This window comes from Macrobrachium rosenbergii, chromosome 44 (assembly GCF_040412425.1).
Source record: "Macrobrachium rosenbergii isolate ZJJX-2024 chromosome 44, ASM4041242v1, whole genome shotgun sequence".
Taxonomy (NCBI): domain Eukaryota; kingdom Metazoa; phylum Arthropoda; class Malacostraca; order Decapoda; family Palaemonidae; genus Macrobrachium; species Macrobrachium rosenbergii.
In genome coordinates this window covers 27,697,389-27,722,069 of record NC_089784.1, presented here as the reverse complement: position 1 = coordinate 27,722,069, position 24,681 = coordinate 27,697,389, and the positions used below count along the sequence as shown (strand labels likewise).

Here is a 24,681-nt window from a genome sequence, read left to right as displayed (position 1 = left end):
TTCCAAATGGAAAATAAACCATATATAAAATAATAATTTTCAAAGTGAAAGTAAACCATTTCAAATTATTTTTTCCAAAGGGATAAGTAAACCACATAAAAACTATAATTTCCAAAGGGAAAAAGTAAACCACTTAAATAATTATAATGTCCAAAGGGAAAAGTAAGGAATATAAAATTTTAATTTCTAATGGGAAATGTTAACCATATAAAACTATATTTTCCAGTTGGAAAAGTAAACCAAATGAAATTAAAATTTCCAAAGGTAAAGGTAAACCATACCAAATTATAATTCCCAAAAAGGAAAAGGAAACCATATAAAATAATGTTTTCCAAAGGGAAAAAGTAAACCATAAGAAATTATAACCTTTTTAGTTAAACTCAATTAGCAATCTATTTATGTCATTCTATGAATTTTAAGACCTCAGAATGATTACTCCCGCTGCGGGCTACTATAATAGACAGGGAACCAATATTATCCTGCCACATTGTATGTGTGTGTGTGTGTGTGTGTTTGTGTATGTGAGTCAGGAGGTTGATGTAATATCTTCCGTCCCTCCTCACCTACATGGGAATAAAAAAAAAAAAAAAACGAGAGCAAGGGGAAAAACCCTCCCCAAAATAATCTAGAGCGAGATGGCCGGCCCCCCCAAAATCCAAAAACTTCCGCCGTAAAGAAAACTTTGGCGGGCACGGAAGAACCCTTAATAAAAAAAAAAAAAAAAAGAAAAGGGAAGGGAGGGGGCCCGAAGAATCTCTAATCCTTACATCTTACTCATCAAAAAACGCCGGCTATTGTAGCCACTTTTTGGCGTTTTAACGCCCGGCGCGAAGCTCCCGTTATAAAACCCGCGAGTCTGTGAATAAAGAAAAGGAAGGGGGATACTGGAGCCCAAAACCCTTCTTCTCCGCCACTACCGCCGCCCGCCGCCCTTCCCCGTCAAGCCGACATTCCAACGGAAAACGGGCTGCGAGGCGTTACTGTAAATATTGATATTGGTAATCATATGGTGCTGCCACTTTATGTCGGCTGCAGGACGCCGTGAGAATATTTGCCACAGACACGAGAGAGAGAGAGAGAGAGAGAGAGAGAGAGAGAGAGAGAGAGAGAGAGAGAGAGAGAGAGAGAGGGGCTGTCTCAATCCCACATATCTATAGGGCATATGTTTCAAGCATGGAAAGATGTGGTGATGCTTGCGTAAATAGATAAAAGATTCGCCGAAAGTGGGTCTCTTTCTACGACTCAAAAACGTCTATAAGATTCGTTTCTTCTTTTTATTTTATATCTATTTTTTTAATTCTGCATTGTGTGGCCGAGATACATTCGTACGAGAAAGTTCCCGCGGCCTTCATAATCTTACAATTATCATGTATATTAAGCCAGCATTCAAAGGATTCAGACTGACGCACATATTTCCAAAAATGAACGTGCATTATCCACCGCTGCCAAAAAAATCACGTCTCATGATTCAGATAGCTAAAGCTGGAACCATAACGCTGATATTCCTTGACATTCAAGAATAATAAAGATTTCACAAATTGTCAGCTATATACTAAAGTTACTTTCGCAGCTACTGTACAGTAAGCCCATGTTCTAAGCATGAGAGGCTTGCTGTGCAAAGCCATTTCACTTGAAAGAAATTTAGTAAATAGCAATACAAGCGTTTTATCTGTATGCTACAGTTTTCTGATATCATACTACGAAGAGTCTGCATTTGATCAGCATTTAACAACACTAATATAAACAATTAAAAAAAGCGCCGAAAATCGATTTTTCTGCATGAGCCGCGGCCAATGAAGCTTTCAGCCACGGCCTGGTGGTGGCTGTCTTATAGCGTTGCAAGACGCACGTTTATGACTAACTTTAATCTTAAATAAAATAAAAACTACTGAGGCTAGAGGGTTGCAATTTGGTATCTTTGATGATTGGAGGGTGGATGATCAAATATACCAATTTGCAGTCCTCTAGCCTCAGTAGATTTTAAGATCTGAGGGCGGACGGACAAAGCCGGCACAATAATTTTCTTTTACAGAAAACTAAAAAGCAGAATAGATTTATGGTTAGGAAACTGAAATTTCAAACCATCCCTTATATCGCTGCATCGTCGCCCCACACTAGTTAATACCTAAGAACAGTTTTGCACTCTGGTCCAGCAAAAAGCACTAAGTGGAATGCTTTCAAATCTCATCAATATACGAGTTTTAGTGAACCTGAATTAGGAAATCTCCAACTACCCAGATGTTCCAGTCTTGTTATAATCTTGCAAGAAAGGATAAGTTCTGTCTAAATATGGGTATATTTTCCGTTAAGTTTTTCTATCATCCATCTGGCATGAGATGAGATTCAAATGATTATGCTGACAATATAGTGAGGCGTTTGCTGAACTTTTATTATATTTCGTCCGGAATAGATCAGGCATTTCGAACATTTAAAATCATCAATCGTAAAGCCTTGTAATGTCCTTATAACAACGTAATAACATAATTTCTGTAAGTGTCCCTAACGGTAATTTAAGAGTATTTTAGAGTAAAACAAGTTATTACACGTACGTACAATATATATATTATATATATATATATATATATATATATATATATATATATATATATATATATATATATATATATATATATATATATATATATAAATATATATACTGTATATATATATAATTTATATATATATATATACATATATATATATATATATATATATATATATATATATATATATATATATATATATATACATACATACATACATACATACATACATACATACATACATACATACATACATACAGAGAGAGAGAGAGAGAGAGAGAGAGAGAGAGAGGAGAGAGAGAGAGAGAGAGAGAGAGAGAGAGAGAGAGAGAGAGAGAGAGAGAGAGAGAGAGAGTCACATAAAATATTTTTAAAGCCTAAATTCACTCGTTTCACAAGTCATCACAAAAACGTACATAAGCATTACAGATCCCAGTTCAAATCCTTGCAAAATTAATATATAAGACCGAATTTAAGTCCAGGGAAAAACAATTTAAATGGCCATGCACGAAACAAACAAACGACAGTCGTGTAATGAGACGATTTCATTTCAAGTTCCACTACGGCTTCTAAAGATGACAACCTGAGCTAAAACTTTCCGATACGTAAACCAATATGTGATCTGGGAAATAGCTTAGTCGGCTCTCTCTCTCTCTCTCTCTCTCTCTCTCTCTCTCTCTCTCTCTCTCTCTCTCTCTCTCTTTGGCCGGTTACCATTATCCCTAGGGATCCCAATATCCTGCCCTTCCCCCCGCCCTTTCCTTTGCATTCTCCTGCTACAAGAAATCGGTGTCCCCGAGAGAGAGAGAGAGAGAGAGAGAGAGAGAGAGAGAGAGAGAGAGAGAGAATCTTCCATCTTTGTTTTGATGTATGTGATCTAATTTTGTGTCTAATCGGGCGTAGGAAATTCTGTCATATTACTTCAATATTTGTTGTGGCCTCGCGGCCCTGCTCTCTCTCTCTCTCTCTCTCTCTCTCTCTCTCTTCTCTCTCTCTCTCTGTTTGCATAGAGATTTCGACACAGTGATGCTCTTACGACGCTTTAATCTATTCATTTTTTAGTGATAATTCACGTATTTTAGCTGTTGGTAGCACTGGAAGCTCTACTGTATGGTAATCAATTGTGCTTTGCCAAGCTTACTTATTACCAAATGGTCCTTCTGCCTTATTTTAATTATTCTCATTTAAATATTTATCAAGTCGCTTATTTATTACCAGATACATAAGCCTTCTGCCTTATTTTAATGATTCTCATTTAAATATATATCAGGTTGACCTATGACACCTCATACAAACGCGGTGACATTACCCTTCGGATTACCTTGGTCTCATTTCATTCTAAATTTCGATGTCTCCCATTCCTGACGCTTCAATCTACGACACTTACAGACTTCGCCATAAATAAAAGCAAAGCTGTATACTACCTACGGCTGTTAAGCCGTCAATAGAAATTAGTGAATCTCCGCTTTAGCGGCGAAATCGCAAGGACCACACAAACCTACTCCGCTCACTTCGATCAGCCAGCAACAGGGCAGCCAACCTTTCACTTCTTCATTCGCCGCAACCTATGATCTCCCGGTATCCTTAATTTTCTCCATGGGGCCACAGTCCTCATCGCTTTTACGAAACGCCAATTACCTCCTGCTGTAATTGGTTCTTGGACTCGGTGTCAAATAGGGCGTGAAAGTGGCAGAGGAGGAGGAGGGCCTGGGGGATTAGTACCCCTCAGGGAGAAAAGAAATGAAGTCTGCGTCTAATCCTTCCAGTTTGTTGACCCCTCAAGGTGCCATCTTGAGAAGAGTTTAATTCGGAGTCGCCAGCTTTTCTCTCGTCTTTGTTCCTTTTATTATACCTCTCCGACCTTGCTTTTGAAAGGCAGGTTTTATTGTTAATATAAAAACCTTTTCTATACCAGATCAGCCATTAGTCTCAGCCATAATTGTCACAAAATATAAGACGTAAAATGAAATCGCGGAACATTCGTTTTCACTACAGGTCACTGCCCATATTAAGTCGTCAATATTTACAGCTCACAAAATTAGTGGTTACCGACCATTCAGTCATAAGACAAAAAGAAAAACCTACGGTGATTTCCCGTGAGTAGTTAATAAGCGCAATAGCAAATATCATTGTTATGAACCCGACTGATGTGAAATTCCCCAAAAATAAAAAAACCTAAAAAGGCAAATAAGAAACGCATGAAGCGTAGAGATATCCCTGACTTGCTGCTGTAGCTCAAGGTTAATGTTACTAACCATTAACTACTGTCAAATGCTTAGTGGATCTTCGTTTCAATGCAAAGAACAGAGAGAATTGTGAGAGAGTGATTTATTCAGCGTGAATAAGTGAGAGAAAATGAAGTCTGATAGATACACAGAATTTAGCAGTTCCATTTGCTGCTTATGAGGCCACTGATAACTTCATGATCATACAGCCCATGCACCCATAAGCAGTTGAGATCACCGTAGAAAGCTTTGATTTGCCATGTTTTTTGAGAGAGAGAGAGAGAGAGAGAGAGAGAGAGAGAGAGAGAGAGAGAGAGAGAGATTCATGCAATCTGGTCAATAAAATGCCGTTACCCAAGAATAACCTATCTTGGGGTTTGATGCAAAAATCCGAACTTGGTTGTTCATAAAATGGAAAACATTGACAAAACTGATTTTTAAACAACACTGGAGTGAACATTAACTTTCAAAATGCTTTAAACCAATTGACTAAAAATATAAGAGTTATTCTGTTTGTTACCAAATAAATTCACATACACTCATAATCACTTCACCGAGATTCACCAGAACTGACAACAAAGGTCTCTGGAGGGGTCATTTAAGTCAATGAGTTATTAGTCTTACAAAAAAGCAAAGAAGCTAATTTGATATTGAATTATTTAAAAAACGATAGTAAGAGAGTTATGAAAAATTAAATGTTTAGTCAAAGAACTATATATATATATATATATATATATATATATATATATATATATATATATATATATATAAGAGATATATAGAGAGAGAGAGAGAGAGAGAGAGAGAGAGAGAGAGAGAGGAGAGAGAGAACAGGGACGGTGGATGGTGGTTGCTGGCTTTTCAGACGTGAAGACATTTCTTTTATAAAATATGCAGCCGAAAGATGAAACCACCTGTGATAAGAGACAGAGACTAGTCACTTATTTAAAGTATCAACACTGTGCTGACGATGCGCAGAATACCCATTTGAAATGATCATGAGAGAGAGAGAGAGAGAGAGAGAGAGAGAGAGAGAGAGAGAGAGAGAGAGAGAATGTGTGTACATTTTAGGTATATATACATACTTATATATACATACATACATACATATATATAGTGTGCATATATATACATACATACATATATATATAGTGTATATATGTATATAGATATATATATATATATATATATATATATATATATATATATTATATATATATATATATACATATATATATATATATATATATATATATATATATATATATATATATATAGCCATCTATATATATATATATATATCTATATATATATATCTATATATATATATATATATATATATATATATATATATATATATATATAGAATCTATTGGTCACTTGGTCCCTTTTTACCAGATACATATGTGATTGTAACAGCCACAATGCCTTCTTAACTAATTGAGAGGGCACTGTGGCTATTCGTCCACACACACACACACACATATACATATATATATATATATATATATATATATATATATATATATATATATATATATATATATATATATATATATATATATATATATATATATATATATATATATATATATATATATATATATATATATATATATATATATATATATATATATATATATATATAAAGTCACGGGGTATTTGCAACGACGGCGTTTGTTATTTCTTCGTATTCATCTACTCACAATCAGCATTGCTTTTGACTTAACTAATCGGACGACCACACATATTAATATGGATGCCTGTGAGGAACGTTGTCTATCAAAGAACATCAGAGGCAAATTTCGCGATTCTTTAGGGGGATGTATAACTTAAAAGCTTACGAAATATCTTACGATAAACTACTACGTAAATGACTTGTGGAATATAAAATAATTGTTAAAATTATCAAATATAAAATAAGACTTTCCTGATTTTTTTTTATATTTTCCTCGAAGACCCTGTACCCAATTATTTAACATGATTAGTTAAAAAAAAGGAATGTCATAAAAAAATGTGTAGTATTCCTTTGCGTGAAAGCTTATGTCACTAATGCATGAATTCATCATTGAATTTAATTGGTAATAAAGCTGGCGAAACAATTAGTAGCAGGGCATGGCAGTCCCTTGTAAAAGTAAGCAAATAGAGGAAAAGCTCAAAATGACAAGATTCCGACTAGAAAACATCATTTCATTGGCAAACTTGGCTTGAGATTCCAGGCATTTCATTAGTGCATGGAAATGTATGCTACATAGGCACTACTGTACTAAAACTAGCCCGTCAGCGCTTGCAGACAAATCTGCCAAGAAAATCGGTACTATAATTTGCTGTACTTATCAGTGTAAATGGGAATGAAAATTCTCTGGAGAAGCTGGTTGGAGGGGTGGAGAGAGTTGTCGCCTAGCACGCTGTTGGCCCAGCGTTCGACTCTCCTACCGGCTAATGAAGCATTAGAGGAACTTATTTCTGGTGACAGAAATTCATTTCTCGTCATAATGTGGTTCGGATCCCACAATAAGCTGTAGGTCCCGTTGTTAGGTAACCAGTTGGTTCTTAGCCACGTAAAATAAATCTAATCCTTCGGGCCAGCCCTAGGAGAGCTGTTAATCAGCTCAGTGGTCTGGTTAAAATAAGATATACTTACTTTTCTCTGGATAAGCAAGCGCTTTAGAAGAACTAGGCTCCCAAACAGCATTATTTTACATTCTTAACTCTGGTTTTCGGATATTAGCACAAAAGTAGCACAAGTAAAATTCCATTGTGAACAGATTGAATCATCGTTTAAATTCAAATGGCTCCAAGTCTTTAGGTATATGTTACCGAAAAGGGTGATAAAAGGATGGAAAACTTACGAAAGATGAATGAGCACTTCAAATCTCGGATAGGCTTGCTAAAATAAAAAAAGATACTGTCGTGACGCGCACTAACCTTGACAGGGGAGTGACTCAATTCTAGACGCCTTAGAACTGAAAATTAAAACGAAGTAAAAGGACTTATGGCCATGCAAGAGAGATAAAGACAGAGATTGTGCACATTTTAGGTACAGGTATGTGTGTAGGTATAGGTATATATATATATATATATATATATATATATATATATATATATATATATATATATATATATATATATATATATGTTGTCTCGCTTTTCACTAATGTACCGTTGCAGGCAACGATACAAATTATCTTAGATAAGATTTTTATAGAACCAGGTTTTATCTATCAAAGGGTTTGATAGAGACGATTTTTGAAAAACTTTTAAATTTGGCTGTGCTGGACACAGATTTTTATTCAATGGAAAGCATTATAAGCAGGTCGACGGTGTTGCTATGGGATCTCCGTTAGGTCCAGTTCTGGCAAATGTTTTTATGTGTCATTTGGAGGAAATGCTTTTTAGCCACTGTTCATCCTCATTTCGCCCTTTATATTATAAACGGTATGTTGATGATACTTTTCTACTTTTAAAAGTAAATGGGCTGCTGAACAGTTTTTAGAATTCGCTAACAATCTCCATCCTAGTATTACATTTACCATAGAACATGAAAACAATGAGTGCCTTCCTTTCCTTGATGTGTTAATTACCAGATCCAACCAGCACTTCTCCACTTCTGTCTTCCGGAAACAAACGTATACTGGTCTTGGTTCAAATTTTTATAGTTCATGTTTTTACAGTTTTAAGCTTAATAGTATTTTAACGTTACTGCACAGAGCCTTTTCTCTCTCCTCAGACTGGCTCTCTTTTTCATAATGAGGTTGAGTTCCTTAGAAAATACTTTCAGAATAACTGCTACCCTAAACTTTTATTTGAGAAATATCTCAAAAAATTTTTGAATAATAAATTTCAACCAAAAATTACTGTACATACAGTATCTAAACTTGATTTTTATGTTACTCTGCCTTTTACGAACGATGAAAAATTTTTAACTACGCTGAGGCAGATTTTAAAGAAATACTTTTACTGTCTTAATCCCAAACCTGTTCTAAGGAATCCAAGAACAACTGGATCTTTTTAGATTTAAAGACACTGTTTCCAACCTTATGCGTTCTTTGGTGGTCTATAAGTATACTTGCCCTAGATATAATCTCGGGACTTACGTCGGATCCACCAAAAGAATGCTGAAAGTGCGAGTTGACTCTCATCGTGGCGTTGGCCACAGAACAGGGTGTTCTTTGAGTAAGGAGTTTTCTAACATAGGGAACATTCTAAACAATGTAAGGCTTGTATTTCCTATGACGATTTTGAAATCTTGGAGCAAGCTGCTGATGAAACTTCTCTCCATATCCTTGAGTCGTTAACCATCAAACAACTGGTTCCATCTTTGAATAGTCAGTCTTCTTCTGCCCCTCTGTTTATTGCTTAAGAGTTCTCTTCGTCCTTTTTGGTGCCCTTCTTGGTCACTCAGTTTTCTTTTCTTGAGGCGTTAGGTTGGTTTTAACTTTTATGTTTCGGTTTTAATATCTATATTTTAACGTTAATGATTTTACTGAGTCCTTTGTATTGATTTTAATTGTTGTTATTTTTGTATTTTAGCCCTGATGATGAAGCCATGCTTTGAAACGTTGGCTGTAAATAAAGCTGAATATGTATCACCTCCTTTTCGTCGTCCTATTTGTTCTCTCTCTCTCTCTCTCTCTCTCTCTCTCTATATATATATATATATATATATATATATATATATATTTATTTATATATATATATACATACATATACATGTATGTATATATATATATAGGTATATAGGTATATATATATATATAGGTATACAGGTATATGTATATATATATATATATATATATATATATATATATATATATATATATATATATATATATATATATATATATATATATATATATATATGTACATATACATATAGACAGTCACGGGATTTACTGAAGGCGTTGTCTATTATTTCTTGGTATTCATCCCAGTACAGGAAAGAAACTATCGGCGAAATTATGTAACGCTATGTCAAGGCACACACAATTTTACAACTAACACAGAAAAGTTAAAAAAAAAAACTAAAAGAAAAAATTGGGGTAATGATACTTGAAACATCATTGCGAGATGAAAAATATAATACAAATAAAAGAAGTAGCGAATGAACACCTTCATAAACAGAACCCAAATTAAAGCAGGGCGCTCACTCTTCATCATGCATTGCCACATGATTATATGCCCTGCCATTCAAAACCACAAATTCACAGATCACATTGCAACAATATTTCATATGAATCGTCAGTGCCAATTTTTAAGAAAGGGCATTGTGGAGACGATCGATTTTATCTTCATTATTGTAATAGACTTGTAGATAATATTTTTATTACAATAATAAAAAAAAACAGACGAATAAATATGAATATATATACTAAACAAGTAAAAAATGCGCCGAAGTTTCTTCGACACAATCGAGTTTTTTGTACAGCCACCGAAAACAGCTATCTTTTGGTGGTCTCAGTATAATGCTGTATGACCTGCGGCCCATGAAACTTTAACCGCTGCCCGTTGGTCGCCTGTCCTATATCGTTGCCAGACGCACGATTATGGCTAAATTTAACCTTAAATAAGAAAACCATTGTGCCGGCTTTGTCTGTCCGTCCGCACTTTCCTCTGTCCGCATTTTTTCTCTCCGCACTTTTTCTGTCGGCCCTTAGATCTTAAAAACTACTGAGGCTAGAGGGCTGCAATTTGGTATGTTTGATGATTTAAGGGTGGATGATCAACATACCAATTTGCAGCCCTCTAGCCTCAGTAGTTTTTAAGATCTAAGGGCAGACAGAAAAAGTGCGGAGAGAAAAAATGCGGACAGAGGAAAGTGCGGACGGACAGACAAAGCCGGCACAATGGTTTTCTTTTACAGAAAACCAAAACAGGGGCGAAAGTCTGTTTGTCCTGAGTACTAGAAATTTTTTTGGTTTATTTCCTAGGAGGAATTCTATACCACGTATATGTACAATGTTAAGGAAGATATAATTTAGCACAATGCATCCTCATCATTGTAATTCTGTTTCCTAGCTATTCTTGCTTCAATGTATATACCCTTCTTGAACAAATCTCCGACACAAATTTCACCCGGGAGCCTGCGTTATTTTGTTAAATAATTTTTCGACGACCACTTTACCATGGGAACTATACCGAAATAAAAATTTATGGCAAACAGATGAAAACCGATTAAGGGTTACCGTGGGGATGACGCTGCTGTTGCAATGATCGCTGACCAAAGTAGTGTCAAGAACGTAAATATGTATCATCATGAACAATGCGCGGTCACGATCGAGAAAAGGTGATTATGTCTAAATTCATACTTAATCACTGCTTTCAGGTGTAAGGACTACATCGCTGTACAGAATACTGAAATCTTAATAACTGTAACCTATGACGCGCGCAGAAGTACGTATTTTCTTTAAGACTCCTTTAACCTGTGCGGTTAATGACCCGTGCACTATTTTAAGACTCCTTTAACCTGCGTAGTTAATGATCCATGCACTAATTTAAGACCCCTTTAACCTGCGTAGTTAATGACCCATGCACTATTACCATTAAAAATTATATATATATATATATATATATATATATATATATATATATATATGTATATATAATTTTTAATGGTAATAGTGCATGGGTCATTAACCACGCAGGTTAAAGGAGTCTTAAAATAGTGCACGGGTCATTAACCACACAGGTTAAAGGAGTCTTAAAATACTAAAAGCTAAATAAATCTAAAAATCTATATGGAAGAAAAACGAAAATAGGGTACCTCTCCGCGCGTCATAGATTACAGTATTCTGTACAGTGATGTAGTCCTTACAGCTGCTTTGTCGTGCATCTTCTGTACCTGAAAGCAGTGACTATAAGTTTTAATTTAGACATAATCACTTATTCTCGAACATGACCGCACATTGTTCATGATGATACACACACACACACAAACATACACACACACATTATATATATATATATATATATATATATATATATATATATATATATATATATATATATATATATATATATATATATATATATATATATATCGACGTCCATTTTACAACTACTGGTAGAGGTGAGGTTTGCAAACGAAGGATTTATCAACGAAATTCCGATTTCGCCATCTGGCAGTATATGCGATATATCGGTCAAATGTAGTATCTTAGAAATAACAGCACTCTCTTAACGATAAGCTTAAACAAGTAAAAAATGCGCCAAATTTCTTCGGCGCTATCGAGTTTTCTGTACAGCCGCTAGGGCGTATAATCAAGGCCTCCGAAAATAGATCTATCTTTCGGTATAATGCTGTATGAGCCGCGTCCCATGAAACTTTAACCACGGCCCGGTGGTGGCCTATTCTATATCGTTACCAGAAGCACGATTATGGTTAACTTTAACCTTTAAAATAAAAACTACTGAGGCTAGAGGGCTGCAATTTGGTATGTTTGATGATTGGAGGGTGGATAATCAACATACCAATTTGAAGCCCTCCAGCCTCAGTAGTTTTTAAGATCTGAGGGCAGACAGAAAAAGTGCGGAGAGAAAAAATGCGGACAGAGGAAAGTGCGGACGGACAGACAAAGCCGGAACAATAGTTTTATTTTACAGAAAACTAAAATCTGGCGGGCAAATACCTGTGGAATAAACTTCAATTGGTCGACAATACAAACGTGGTCGGCAACACATTTCCTGGGCAGCTAGAACGTCCCTGGCGCTATTCGGTTGTTACTTCAGTTGGCTGGACATTCTACATAACCTTATGCTTGGTGGAGACCTAACGGAAAATGTTCCCAGAACCTAAGCTATGCCTGTCTTCAGTAATGTTCGTTTCGAGTTCCTACGCTGGAGGCTTAATTCAACCGTAGTTTCAATTTCAATGACAATGATATTTAGCAGTTACAGTTATCAATTTAGTTATTTACTTATGACTACATAAATAATTGGTATTTACTGCTACAGTACTATAATTATGTTCTCTTTTCACCGCTATTTTTTTTTTAATTGTACACTTTCGGGTGTTCTGTTCGGCAATGGCTTATTTGTAAAGTTCATTTAATAATAATAATAATAATAATAATAATAATAATAATAATAATAATAATAATAATAATAATAATAATTTGACGCTGACTGACAAAATCAAGAATCAAGTATCATTCATTGATGTCGCAGTACCATGGGACACCAGAGCAAATGAGCAAGAGGAAAAAATTGATAAGTATCAAGACCTGAAAATCGAAATAAGGATGATATGGAATATGCCAGTGGAAATTGTGCCCATAATCATAAGAACACTAGGCACGATCCCAAGATCCCTGAAAATGAATCTGGGAAAACTAGATGCCGAAGTAGCTCCAGGACTCAGGCAGAAGAGTTTGCTGTTAGAAACAGCGCACATAGTGAGAAAAGTGATGGACTCCTAAGGAGGCAGGATGCAACCCGGAACCCCACACTATAAACACCACCCAGTCGAATGGTATGACTAAGATAATAATAATAATAATAATAATAATAATAATAATAATAATAATAATAATAATAATAATAATAATAATTAGAATTAGAAATAAGTCACCAGACGCCTCTGAACTTCTCAGTTTCCTTACAATTTTGGATTCGGTAATAAGACTTTGTTGGCTTAATATAATAATAATAATAATAATAATAATAATAATAATAATAATAATAATAATAATAATAATAATAATAATAAAAATAATAATAATAATATACTGCATGGCTTTTAGGCTTACTGAAGCTGGCGGTGAAGCTATTTACTTTATCGTGTAGCCTTTTTATAAGTTCCATTTACACGAGGAAAAATAAAAAATTTATATTAAAAAAAACGAAATCAGGTTCGATCAAAGAGAATTTTCAAGAGAAAACCGCCGCTCTCGCGGCATAAATTTTTGACGCACTTCGATTTCCGAAGCGACAAAATCTATTCTTGGTTCTATCGGCACTTTGGAGTAACAGAAAGAGGCTCCTCAAAGATTCCTTTCAGAAGAGTTTAAAGAAAAAAAAGATGACGTATAGGATACATATGCATCTTTGATCAACTCACTATATCAAAGAAATTCTTCCTTTATGTCAAGACATACCTACTTATTAATGATTTAATGCATAATAATCTATTTGATGTATGGTATAAAAGGATAGGATTCTCTTCTTTTATCCATACAATAACCTTTAGGGTTATTGGATTTGATTAGAGGATTATGTGGGCCTGGTTCCACAATGTATGATTATTTTTTAATCACCTCCACCATTTCTGGGAGTCTCCGGGAGATGGTGAAAAGGAAAGAGTAATTATTTTTTACTGGTTAAACAGAAATGGCGTAAAAGCTTTACAAAGCGAGAAGACACTGATGCGTATACGATAAAAATTCACAAAAGTATACGCATAAATGAAATTGCAGATACACATGATGTTAAGAAGTGGAAAATCAGTTGGCTGTATAGCTACATCCAATGTGCAAGCATTTCTTTATACTTTGCCGGAAAATATTAAGCTGAATATAGGATATAGAATTTAGACCAAAGGCCAAGCGCTGGGACCTATGGAGTCATTCAGCGCTGAAACGGAAATTGACAGTAAGGAGGTCTGAAAAGCGTAACAGGAGGCAAACCTCGCAGTTGCACTATGAGTCAATGGTTATGAGAGGGTGGAAAGTAAGATGGAAGGAAGAGAATATGAAAGGAGGTACAGTAAAAGGAGAGAAAGGGGTTGCAGCTAGGGGACGAAGGCACGCTGCAGAGAACCTTAAGTAATGCCTAGTGACGGCACTAACCCCCCAACGGAGGCCGGAAAATATTACCAAGTGGATTTTCTTCAAATAATCATTCAGAAACTCAAAGGAATAACCGAGAGAGAGAATGAACAATACAAGCCACAGGTGGGCTGACTATCAAACTACACTACCAGATGTGTCTACATGACAAACATTCCAGAACCACAGTCTATAAAAAGTTATAGTTGTAGGTTATTACCAACCGCGAACGTACGTACAATAAAAACCTATATGAATACTATAAAAGCCTTTGGGATCCTGCTGAGTATTTTGGTAAATGTTAAAAAGTAAAAAGGAAATTATATGAATTTCGAAAGTAATTCAGTCAACGTACAACGTTGACTGCTGTTTATATCTAACAAAATTATTGATGAGGAATGCATATTAACAAAAAGGCAGCCGATTATTGATAATGAATCAACCTATACTATCACGCGTCACAACGACCATGGTCGTCGAAGTCGTGTAGTGATTTGCATGTTTCCAGATATTTACTTCTGAGACTGAACCCCGTTAAGAAGAACGACCTGTTGTTGAACTGAATACAGAACTTAGGCCAAAGGCCAAGCACTAGGACCAATGAGGTCATTCAGCGCTGAAATGGAAATCGACAGTAAAAGGTTTGAAAGGTTGTAACAGGAGGAAAACCTCGCAATTGTACTATGAATCAATTGTTAGGGGAAAGTAAGATGAAAGAGAGAATGTGAATGGAGGTGCAGTAAAAGGAACGAAAGGAGTTGCAGCTAGGGGCCGAAGGCACGCTGCAAAGAATATTAAGTAATGCTTACAGTGCACCGCATAAGGTGCACTGATGGGACTACTGTACCTCCCTACGGGGCGAACTGCTGTTTTAGGAGTAATCAAAAGCATAGCGAGTAGTTTTGCCTCTTAGCCTCATTCAAGCCATGTAGGCACAAGGACAAAGAACAAACGTATTTATATAGACAAATGAATAATGCTTTGAAAAGTAACCTTGTGCCACTCACTCAAGACTGGATGCAAGACTGTCTTTGTAACAGAAGACTGGGAAATGGAGAGTGACTGAGGACAAAATACCTGGCAAATTGATGGGAGTAGAATTCATGACCATATACTCAGATGTTCTGGTGAAGCAAAACTAAATATATACACGAATTACTGTATGAACAATGTAAAATACATATGGTTTTGTATGACAATGTAGCCAGAAAATTTCTGAACAATATGATAATTAAGTTTTCGAGATATGTTTTGGTAAGTGCAATGATGAATATGCATTTATTTTCATCATTCTTTCACCAAGGAAGACGACAACAACCACCACCACTACTACTAATACACTACTATTACTACTACTACTACCATTAATACTACTACCACTACTGACCAGCCCTACGAGAGCTGGTAGTCAGCTCAGTGGTCTGGTTAAACTATCTTAATAATAATAACTACCACTACTACTACTGAATCTTTTGAGGAACGTTCTGTATAAAATGTTATAAATTATGCTTCTGACAAGAGCTGTGACGCCAGTTTACGGAATTAACCAATGAGTGATGATGACAGTGATGCTATGGAACTTTCGCCGGTAGAAGGAAACAACAACAATAGAAGGAAACAACAATAATATTATACAACACAGGACCCTAATCGTTCACGCTGTTTGGCGGGTTATTGTCATGACTAATCCTACATGAAAATACTGAAAAACTTTTTTTCTTTTCTTCAAACTAGAGCCTGGATTCAAATGTATGTCACAGCATAAATAGGATAAGTCAGTCTAGGGCAGTGGTTCTCAAACGAGGGGTAATTACCCCCGTGGGGTTAATGAAGCCGTTTCTGGGAGGTAACAAGGCGCTTTCTAAATTTTATTTTCTATTAATCACCAAAGAAATAATGCTTTAATTTCAGTAGTAATAAAAGGAACAATGCTTTAATTTTAATTTTTTTTGTCAAAGGAATAGAGTCTAAAATCGAAATTCTTCATTTCTTAAGACTTGGAGTAAAAGTAAAATGAATTTTCTGGCATATAAAATGCATTAGAAATTAAACATTCCAGTATTTTTCTTTTCTTTATATTATAACTTCACATAACTGAAGAGGAATGGGTTACGTAGGGGTAATGGTGATCTATCACACCACTGCCCCCGGGGTGGGTAACGATACTACAAAATCTGAGAACCACTAGTCTAGGGAATATTGAATTTCCTTAATTGCTGCCTCTGGTCCTATTTAATTGCTTTCGTTTCATCTGAAAGGTGGGCAACTTCCTTCATTCTTCTATAAGGCATCAGCTAAACTTTTCACATTTCGCTTCCACAATCTGAGCATTGTCATTCTCATTTACTATTGGCAGCGTTAAAACCTGGAAGGTATTAACAATTGAAATGGAAAGCCAGAACAAATATGATATATATATATATATATATATATATATATATATATATGTGTGTGTGTGTGTGTGTGTATATATATATATATATATATATATATATATATATATATATATATATATATATATATATATATATATATATATATATATATATATATATATATATATATATATATATATATATATATATATATATATATATATATAGAAAATTCAGTATCCGAGATTACCACAGATACAAAAAATAAAAAAGACACGAGTTTTTGACCCATCATTGAAATCAGCAGTCACTGTCCTCATCAATTATGTTCTCGACAGGAAACTTAAATAATTCACCGTAAATCTTTCTTCAATGAAGGTGAAAGTTGGGAGGTCCCTCACTCCGCGATTTATTGAGGCCAGATTTATTGCTGCGAAGGTTCCGGAGGAGTTTGGTCGAAGGTCATAAAGCAAAGTAGAAGGTCGTGAAAATCTGATGATTTCAAGCCTAACAGAATGTACAGTTGGCAGCAAATGCTCCTCCACTAAGACCTTGTGAGACATCTAAATAGCTCTTCAGTGCACAGGCTTTTGAGATAAGCCACCAAATGTCATTAATCTGCCCAGACCAGAAGAAACAAGGCAATGAAGTGCGAAATTAATCTAAAAAGGGAAACAAGTAATAAATGCGCAGAAGTTTCTTCGGCGCAATAGAGTTTTCTGTACAGCCGCTACAACTTATAATTAAGGCCACCGAAAATAGATTTATCTTTCGGTGGTCTCGGTATAATGCTGTATGAGCCGCGTCCCACGAAACTTTAACCTGGGCCTGGTGGTGGCCTTTCTTATATCGTTGCCAGAAACTTTAAATAAAATAAAAACTACTCAGGCTAGAGGGCTTCAATATGTTATGTTTGATGATTGGTATGTTTGATGATGGAGGGTGGATGATCAACGTACCAATTTGCAGCCCTCTAGCCTCAGTAGTTTTTAAAAGATCTGGGGCGGACAGAAAAAGTGCGGACAGAAAAAAGTGCAGACGGACAGACATAGCCGGCACAATAATTTTCTTTTACAAAAAACTAAAAAAAAAAATCCCTAAAAACTGATCTAGTCTAAAATTTCGGCGAAATGCCTGGCAAGAGGAAACTGAGGACAAACGGGAATCTGCAAGATCCCTCACGGCACAAAAGACGCATCTGTGAAACTACTTGCTTGATCCAAGGTACTTAGCTTGATCAATATATATGATAAACCCACCGGATGGAGAAAAATAAGTGTTTTACAGATGGTCACATATTTCTTTTGCCATGGCTATTTCTATTACTGAAAAAGTGGCATAATAGCCTACTAGTAAAATGATCATTCTGAAAGACTTGTATTTTTCACAATGGCTTTTCAAAAAAAGTTAAGTGTACCTTAGTTTTACCAGACCTCTGAGCTGATTAACAGCTCTCCCAGGGCTGCCCCGAAGGATTAGACTTATTTAACGTGGCCACGGTTGAGCTATAGCTCAACCGTGAACGTGGCTAAGAACCAATTGGTTACTTAGCAGCGGGACCTACAGCTTATTGTCCAGGCGTCTATGAATTACTGAAACACAAAAAAATATCACAGAAACCAAGCTTGCTTACTTCGTAAATGAATGATATTCAAACTTCCATCTCATCGCCTTAATATTGCATGTGTATGTGTGTCTTTGGTGTGCCTGGGCCTTTCCCAGTATAGTGCTCTTACTTTTAAAAGGCTTAAATGAATTTTACTTATATAATTTTAAGATTCAAAATTTTCACTCTCATGACTTCAAGGTTCAACATTTGTATTTACCTTTTCACAAAATGTTATTTATAACTTTCCAGCCTTTCCAGTGAATTTTCATCAAGCATTTTGACGGCATAGGGATAACCTCTAAATTAGCAGCAGCAATATTTGGAGATTAGGGTTTTATAAGGAACGAGACTCAAGTACCGTCATGTAGAAAAGAGTTTATGCTTAAGTACAACTGAAACATGAAGTCAAAGCAACTCAAGCTCTCAACAGAGCCTCAGTTGCAACTGCGGCAAGCGGTCTATTCCTGCGTTGCCAGTTCCATGGAATTGGAATATAGAATTTAGGCTCTGGGATATGAGGTCATTCAGCGCTGAAAGGGAAATTGACAGTAAGGTGGTTTGAAAGGTGTAACAGCAGGAAAACTTCGCAGTTGCACTATGAAACAATTGTTAAGAGAGGGTGGAAAGTCAAATGGAAGAAAGAGAACTTGGACTGAGGAACAGTCAAGGGAATGAAAGAGGTTGCAGCTAGGGGCCGAAGGGACGCTGCAAAGAACCTTAATTAAAGCCTACAGTGCACCACGTGAGGTGCACGGACCGCATTATCCCCCTACGGGGTGCCGGTTCCATGGAACAAGGATTTAAATCTGGAAGTACAAGAGAAGGCACGAAAATTCTGAATGTTGTAATAAAGGGGAAACTGAGAAATTCTGTATAATAGTCAAGTCTTCATCGATAGGTGAATCACGGTAGGTTTTGAATTTTCACTTCGTAATCCTATTCCGTGTCCCTATCGAAATGATTAGGAAATCAAAACAAAACCGGGCTTGCCCTAATCAAGGGAATAACCTCGACTTGCTTTGTTCATTACACTCGTATTGATATAGCAGTAAAAATTTATATCAATATCTTATTTCTATTTAAAATATCTTCGGACTAGTATCACATACATCAAACAAACATATAGCAAACTTTTGTAGAACAGAATATATAGAATTTGGGCCAAAGTCCAAGCGCTCGGACAAGAGGGGTCAATCAGCGCTGAAAGGAAAATTGACAGTAAGGTGGTTTGAAAGGTGTAACAGGAGGAAAACCTCGCAGTTGCACTATGAAACAATTGTTAGAGAGGATGGAAAGTAAGAAGAAAGAAAGAATATGAACGGAGGTACTGTGAAAAGGAATGAAAGAGGTTGCAGCTACGGGCCGAAAGGACGCTGCAAAGAACCTTTAGTAATCAAACTTTTGTATAGCACTATAAACAATTTTATCTTTACTGTAATACCTACTTTGTTGTATACTCCGACGCATCTCTGGTTTAAGTTTTATCACAGTGAGTATTCATCATATTTGTCATGTGTCCTTGTTTTGATAGAATTCTTAGTAGTATAGTATTCGACATTCATTAACGAAACACTGATATAGTTATACAAATGTGGCTCTGTCGAACAATTTGTGAAATAAAAAACTTCATAACTTTGTTTCTTGAGGACGCAGCCACACAAAACGTGGTAATTTGACAATCTGAAAATTAAAATCCTGGCGTCCATCATATAATCTTGTAGAATGTTTTTTTTCATTACTTCAGTGTCCAAAATTTGTGATTTAAAGTATTTTTATTCATATATGAATTAATTCCTCCGGATACATATTACTTACTTCTGTGTCGATTTGTGTTCCGCTGTTGAGAAACAGTATATCAACAAATATATCTAAAGCCTTTAATGGTTTTCTTTTTTTTACACACATTTGGTTCTAGCGTCGATCGTTTGTATAAAAGTAAATTCATTCTGTGTGAAATTAGCTTTACAAAATTTAGGCCAGGGTCTGCGCTCGAAGGCATAAAAGTCTGCTTGAGAATTCAGTCATCGCACCTAAAAGTTTTCACCAATTAAAAATCAGATACCCGTAATAACATATGTTTAATCAAAATACGCGTAATAAGCCATGTTTTATAAAAATACCTGAAATTATTTAAAATATGCACACGCATTTACTGTTTATCTTTCTGAATTCCTACCTCGTAAGGTTATTCCATTCTGAAATACAGACCTGTTGAAAATGTCTATCGCCCGTAACCTGATTCGTCAACCGAAATGATTTCCAGCCCATGACAGATTTGTATCCACCTCACATTTTGATTCTTAGCACTACATAATTTGCGAAAGCTGATCCGTAAAACTCTCAAGGAGTTGAGACACAAGGCTCCGAATTTTAATTCAATGCGTCTGATTCCTTCTGTCGTTCATAGCCGCAACTCCTTCGCTTAACGCGGCGATACATTATGATTCTTGAACTATCAAAGAAAGAAGCCTGCAGTGGCATGGCCATGTGATGAGAAGGGATGAGAATATGTAGGGAGGAGAGTGATGCAGATGGAGGTGCCTGGTGGGAGAGCAAGAGGAAGACCGAAGAAGCGAAGGTGGATGGATGTAGTTAGAGAAGACCTGAGAGACAGACAGTTGTCAGAGGACGATGTGTTTGACCGAGCCAGGTGGAGGAGGAAAGCTGTCAGAAACATCGACCCCACATGCAAGTGGGAAGACATGCAGAGAAAAAAGAAGACATATGATTCTTGAATCATGAGCTGCGATTAACGCGAATTCAACTTCCTCATACGTGAATCATGCGTGCACATCATTGTCAAGCACTGATTATATATCTAAAATATTCTCAGCTCACGCCATTCATGTAACCGCATTATTTTTAAATGGTAGTTTATTCAGCATCGTTACTCTATGTCCGTGTGTCAAAAAAGTATTGTTCTTAACGAGTTATCTATAATGGAGCTTTCTTTCTATGCTGGAGATCCATACGGCAGCCTTGATCTCAAAACCAACAAAATTTTCCCAAACATATTATCACCAATCTATTATTGCTTTACGATTAAAAGAGGGGGCGGGTAACACCTTTGTCTGCAATTCAAGTATCATTCAGATGTCTGAAACAGCTGAGACCTTGTTATAGTTGTTTTATTTTTTCTTCGTCATTTCAACAAACATGCCAGCGAAGGGGGAAAGGACAAAACACACAAAATCATTTGCGGTAGAAGCGATACTACGGCAGTGACCAAATTTAATAAACTTTTTCAATATATAATAAGGAATTATAATCATTTTTCGAATATGTGCGTCCTGGTACGGTTTCCCGACCGCCCTTGGGAAAATGGGGGTTCATTTCTAAGCGGTACCCTTGCGGCCACAGTGTATGCAGATGAATCTCACATTTAATGGTAAAAGAATAAAATTTACGTTATTTACGTATTTTATGAATTGGAAAAAGCTTGGGAATTTCCTGTTAAGCAGTGTGTGGAATTGGGAGACATTTGAATGTAGGAATAAAACTAACAGACAAATAAATACGGAAAACTGGAGCCAGCACGAGATTGCTCGAAGTGAGAGTTGATTCTCATCTTGGAGTCAATCACCGAACAGGATGTCAGTTAAAAACAAAAGAATTTTCTAATATACGAGGTCGCTGTAAAAAAAATCATTAGACTAACGCGTTGTCAAGTTTTAGGTTTATCATGTTTTGTTACTGAATGGTTACTTAATAAAATGTTGAAAACTGACGTTGGAATAAGTGAAATAACGATGTGCAGAAAAATTGCATACTTTGCCCTCGTATGTTTCGTGAATTACAACTAGAATTAGTTAGTCTTCCCATAATTAGACTCAGGTATGACATAAAACTGTCTTAGTGTATACCGCTCACTCCCTCGCTCGGCCAACCACGTAAATTCCTTGTTTTTCCCAGATTCGCAAAATGCGCAGAAAATGACTAATAAGGGGACAGACAAACAAATTATTGCGTAATAAGCTTCAGCGAAAAACTGATATGAGGTTAAAATGCCATATACTCGTAGATACCGGGTGATCGTTCTATTCGCTGGAATTCAATTCCGATCATATGTACGTAGTATGTCTTTTCTTAGTTTTTTATTTACATTTATTTTTCCTTTTTTCTGTCTTGAAATGGGTATTTAAATCTTCTTGAATGATGGAGAAAGTTAGGTGCCAATCAGAAAACTAATTTCTCTCTCTCTCTCTCTCTCTCTCTCTCTCTCTCTCTCTCTCTCTCTCTCTCTCTCTCTCTCTCTCGTCCTTCTCCTGGTTTACATCGAGAGAATGAAAAATGAGTTAACTTGAACGGAGTGATTATTAAAAACTTTTGTAGATTATGTAAGGAAGACTGCAGGAAAGGGAACTTAATATTTTTATTAAGATACATAATTACATATATTTTAAGTAATAAAAAATACACACACACACGCACACACGCACATATATATATATATATATAGTATATAATATATATAATACATACTTATACATATACACATACACATACACACACACACACACACATATATATATATATATATATATATATATATATATATATATATGTGTGTGTGTGTGTGTGTGTGTGTGTGTATGTGTATGTGTGAGAAAGATTAAAAACGAACTGTGAAAATCTTAAGCGTTTGGTTTATGTACAGAAAGGTATTTAGAATCCTTCCAAAATCTACCAAAGTAAAAAGCTGCCACTAAATTCGGCGAAATGGTGGTCTGGCCCCATTAACCTGTTCTCTGACCCAATTCCGTCAGATGATAAAAGGTTGCATGGAAGGTGCTGACTGTGAAGTTTCCCTTAAGAAAACTAAGTTTAAATAAAATGATTAAACTGAAACTGAAACTGATACTGAGGTATCGATAGTAATATTCTAGAGCTATCAGCTCTCTCTCTCTCTCTCTCTCTCTCTCTCTACAACGTATATTAAGCGCACAGAGCAAATAACCATAATATACCAGTTAGACAGTTATTTACAGCCACAGATCATATCGCTTTGGAATCTCTCTCTCTCTCTCTCTCTCTCTCTCTCTCTCTCTCTCTCTCTCTCTCTACATTTTGTCCTCTGGAAAGTATCCTGAAGGGTAAAGAACAAATATTTATAATTTACTAATTAGACAGTTATTCACACCCACAAATCATCTCTCTCTCTCTCTCTCTCTCTCTCTCTCTCTCTCTCTCTCTCTCTCTCTCTCTCTCTCTCTCCAGTTCCAATGGGACTTATCCTGAAATGTAAAGAACAAATACTTGTAATTTATCAATCAAACAGTTATTTACACCCACAAACGACTTTCACTCACTCACTCACTAACTCACTCACTCACTCTTTCTCTCTCTCTCTCTCTCTCTCTTTCATGAAGACTCTCTCTCCTTCATGAAGAAATGCAAATAAGCTATCTTACCTCCCCGGACGCAGAGTATAATCATCCCAAACACGAACAAATGACAGGTCTTCATTTTTCTTGGTGGGTCGTTGTTTCTTCGGCGAAGGACCCGGTCCCAAATTAAATTTCGGAGGGCTGGTTTAAGACATCCATCGGACGAAAAGGAGAAGCCAGGAGGTTCGATAGTTTATTGAATGGTGGCAAGAATGTTACGTAAGTTTTGTTACTTAACTCTCAAGATATATATTACGAAACTGGGAGAACTTTAGGTCAAGTTGTGCTGCTTTTGTTGATGGGGATACTCGTATTTTACCGGCGTTATAAGCTTTCTTAAACTTCCCCGGGACGTAAGCAGTAAAATCAAGGCTGTTGAGTACAATTAATTTACATCAGATGCTCAAGAGGCATCAGGTATCTAAAAGCAGTACCATCAAAAGTTACTGTTACGGATCTGAAGTCAGGTCAGTCGTTGTTCACTGACTAGAGGTATCAATTGGTTTTCCAATTAAATTCGCAAAATTTTACGAAGAATGGCGTCTTTTATCGTTGAATATTTAACCAATATTACGTTACCTCTACTTTCCTTTGTTAATATAAGATATTCTTTCGGCAATAACAGGAAACATTTGCTGACAACAACACACTTCGTCAAAGTAACCAAGGGTTGGTGTATTAAACCTCGTCGAAGGGTGGCCCCGAATCCAAAATGTCGCACAGCCACGCCAGCTGTCCTGTTCACGATCGCGTCTCGATCAACAATGACGAGCAATTT

At 36.0% G+C, this 24,681-nt stretch overlaps 1 protein-coding gene across 3 annotated transcripts in view; it reads right to left on the bottom strand.

Annotated features, from left to right (window-relative positions):
- LOC136829455 (neurotrimin-like) overlaps positions 1 to 24,681 on the bottom strand; it is a 108,669-nt gene that overhangs the window by 36,876 nt on the left and 47,112 nt on the right. Inside the window, exon 1 of one of the 3 annotated variants that reach the window (XM_067088135.1) lies at positions 23,928 to 24,649. The exons of the other annotated variants lie outside the window; for them this stretch is intronic. Coding sequence (XP_066944236.1) covers positions 23,928 to 23,982 — 55 coding nt within the window. The 5' untranslated portion in view covers positions 23,983 to 24,649. Of the gene's footprint in view, positions 1 to 23,927; positions 24,650 to 24,681 lie in introns of those variants that run through there. 3 annotated transcript variants of the gene reach the window in all.